Source organism: Homalodisca vitripennis, chromosome 5, assembly GCF_021130785.1.
Source record: "Homalodisca vitripennis isolate AUS2020 chromosome 5, UT_GWSS_2.1, whole genome shotgun sequence".
NCBI lineage: Eukaryota > Metazoa > Arthropoda > Insecta > Hemiptera > Cicadellidae > Homalodisca > Homalodisca vitripennis.
In genome coordinates, this window is record NC_060211.1 from 107,489,508 (window position 1) to 107,491,748 (window position 2,241).

A 2,241-nucleotide genomic window follows, 5' to 3' on the forward strand; every position below is an offset into this window, starting at 1 on the left:
CCCCGTGTTACCAAGTGGGCCGCGTGTATAGTTTTACATCCGTCAAAAAACTGTAACATAGCATGAAACTGGTACATCCGCCAATTTTTTGTGGGATATGTATTATATGTATTACAGCTGAGTTCTTGTACAATGCTTTATCACTATGGATTGAATCTAGTATTCCAGAAGTACCACGGTATCCTAATAGTTCTTTCCCAGATGGTCAGATTACTGTTTATATCGCACGTTTATAATCAAGTATAGACAATCTATTTCTACACATACTTTACTATATGAATGTGTATGCACGACTGGCAAAACTTGTCAAAACATAAACAAATATAATACTAATACAAAGGTTACCACGTGTGAAAAAATAAACACGTGACCCATAACAGTAGTGCTGTTGTTTTAATTTTTAACTCTGGGCACTGAATACATGAAGGACGGTCCTATACCTACTACACAAACGTATAAAAAGGGAAGCTTGATTTAAACCTCTATCTGGATGGTTAGGTGAATGGAGGAGGAAACGCCATTTATCTGGGGGAAAATATTTTGTTAAGATTCTGCATGGGAATATAGGATGAAATTGTCATTTAAGTAGCCTACCTCCACCAAATCCCCAGTTAGAATTAAATTAATTGAATTTTGCTCAAATTCTTTTATATAAATATTGGGGGAAATGTGCGATAGACATGATTACTTGGCGGTAAACATGATTTTATTTATATATATTCTCAATTTCATTCAATAGAACCATCGCTGGATACAACAGATGAGACCATCTGTTGCGAGAGCACGTGTTGTTGTCGCGCGTTGCCATGGTGACGGAGACAGCGGCGGCGCGGGCGTGTGGAGGATAAGGCCAGCTCAGTCGGTGTCGGGACGTGGTCGGTCGGAGGTGTTAATGCAGTGGCAGTGCGTCCACTACGATGGTGACCACCTCGTCCCCCTAGACTGGGACCTGGACCTGAACCTCGAGCTGACGGCCGACTCTCGGACCAAACTGCACCGCTACTTGTCCGAGGGGCACAATGAGCTGTTCCGCACTATGCATCCTCCTCGCCGGTCTACCACCATGACCTTCCATGACAGGTCCGCACTCCACCGACCTTAACTTACATTTAGTTTCACTATTTTACACCTTTCATAAAGCAAAATCTGTAAGCAACAATATTTCCTTGCTTTGTAGACCGCAAGCTCTCGAACTTGAAGTACCGTGATATGCCAATCCTTGACAAAAGCAACAAAAATAAGTGAATTGACGATGTAATTAAGTGACTGAATTAAAATTCTAACTTTACCACGGAAACTTAAGCGGTTTGTTTACAACTCACAGTTCTATTGCGCAAGTACACGAATCACCATATGGGAGAGTGTTTTGGACCTTATTCCCAACAAACGTTAGCTATTAATGTTTAACACGTTGAAAACACTGTAAAAGGGTTGGGTAAATCACATTGAATCACTTCATTTACACAAAAACAGCAAACACTGAGTGTTGTAACAGACAACGCGCCGTGCCGGCCAACTAATGAAAGGGCTGATTTAACTACGCAATTAAACAGAGCCGGGTTATTATAGCAGCGGAGGGCGTCAGTAAAACAAGCTTGGCCCCAGTTATAACATCTGCGGTCTGCAATAATACCGGCCTGCGATAAATTGCGACCATACAGCCTCCGGCGCGTAGCCCGTCGCGACGCTCGCCCTGGTGCGGGGTTGGCGAATATTGTGCCCCGCCGCGCCGCACTGCTCCAACCCCCCGCAATATACAGTAACAGCCAGCTTGCTCTTTCCCTTCTCTCATGAATAGAAAGTACGCTGAATCTACTCTATTTTTCGGCACATTCAACAACCTTATCGTTGTAGAGCAGTTCTTTATGTTTTGTTATGATTACACTACAGTATGCTTTGTTAATGAAACTAACATTATTTTGGTTTCATTCAGATGAGGTAACTGAGTTAAAAGAGAGAATCGTAACGAAGTTCAGTATTTACAGCAGTTCATTTAGAAAATATTGTAAATAAATAACGTGTACTCAATACGTTTACGTTTGTTTAATACGAGCTGGTTTATATTTTTATTTAAAAAGATGCTACTTACGCAGTTGTAAGAAAATTCCATTTTTTTCACTTGTCAGTTTTCAGCACTCAATAATAGCTAATTTCGTAGCATCTTTTCTTAGAAAATGTATTGTGATTTGTATAAAAAAATGTGAATATGCGTAAGGAACGAAACTAACTTAGAACATAAAG

The 2,241-nt window shown here is 40.8% G+C and overlaps 1 protein-coding gene across 1 annotated transcript; it reads left to right on the forward strand.

Moving 5' to 3' along the window:
- The first annotated feature begins 760 nt into the window (after window positions 1-760).
- Window positions 761-1,952, forward strand: LOC124363575. The gene has a single exon (XM_046818831.1). It carries the CDS (start codon window positions 761-763, stop codon window positions 1,100-1,102), a length of 342 nt encoding a protein of 113 aa, XP_046674787.1. The 3' UTR covers window positions 1,103-1,952.
- The last annotated feature ends 289 nt before the right edge of the window (window positions 1,953-2,241 follow it).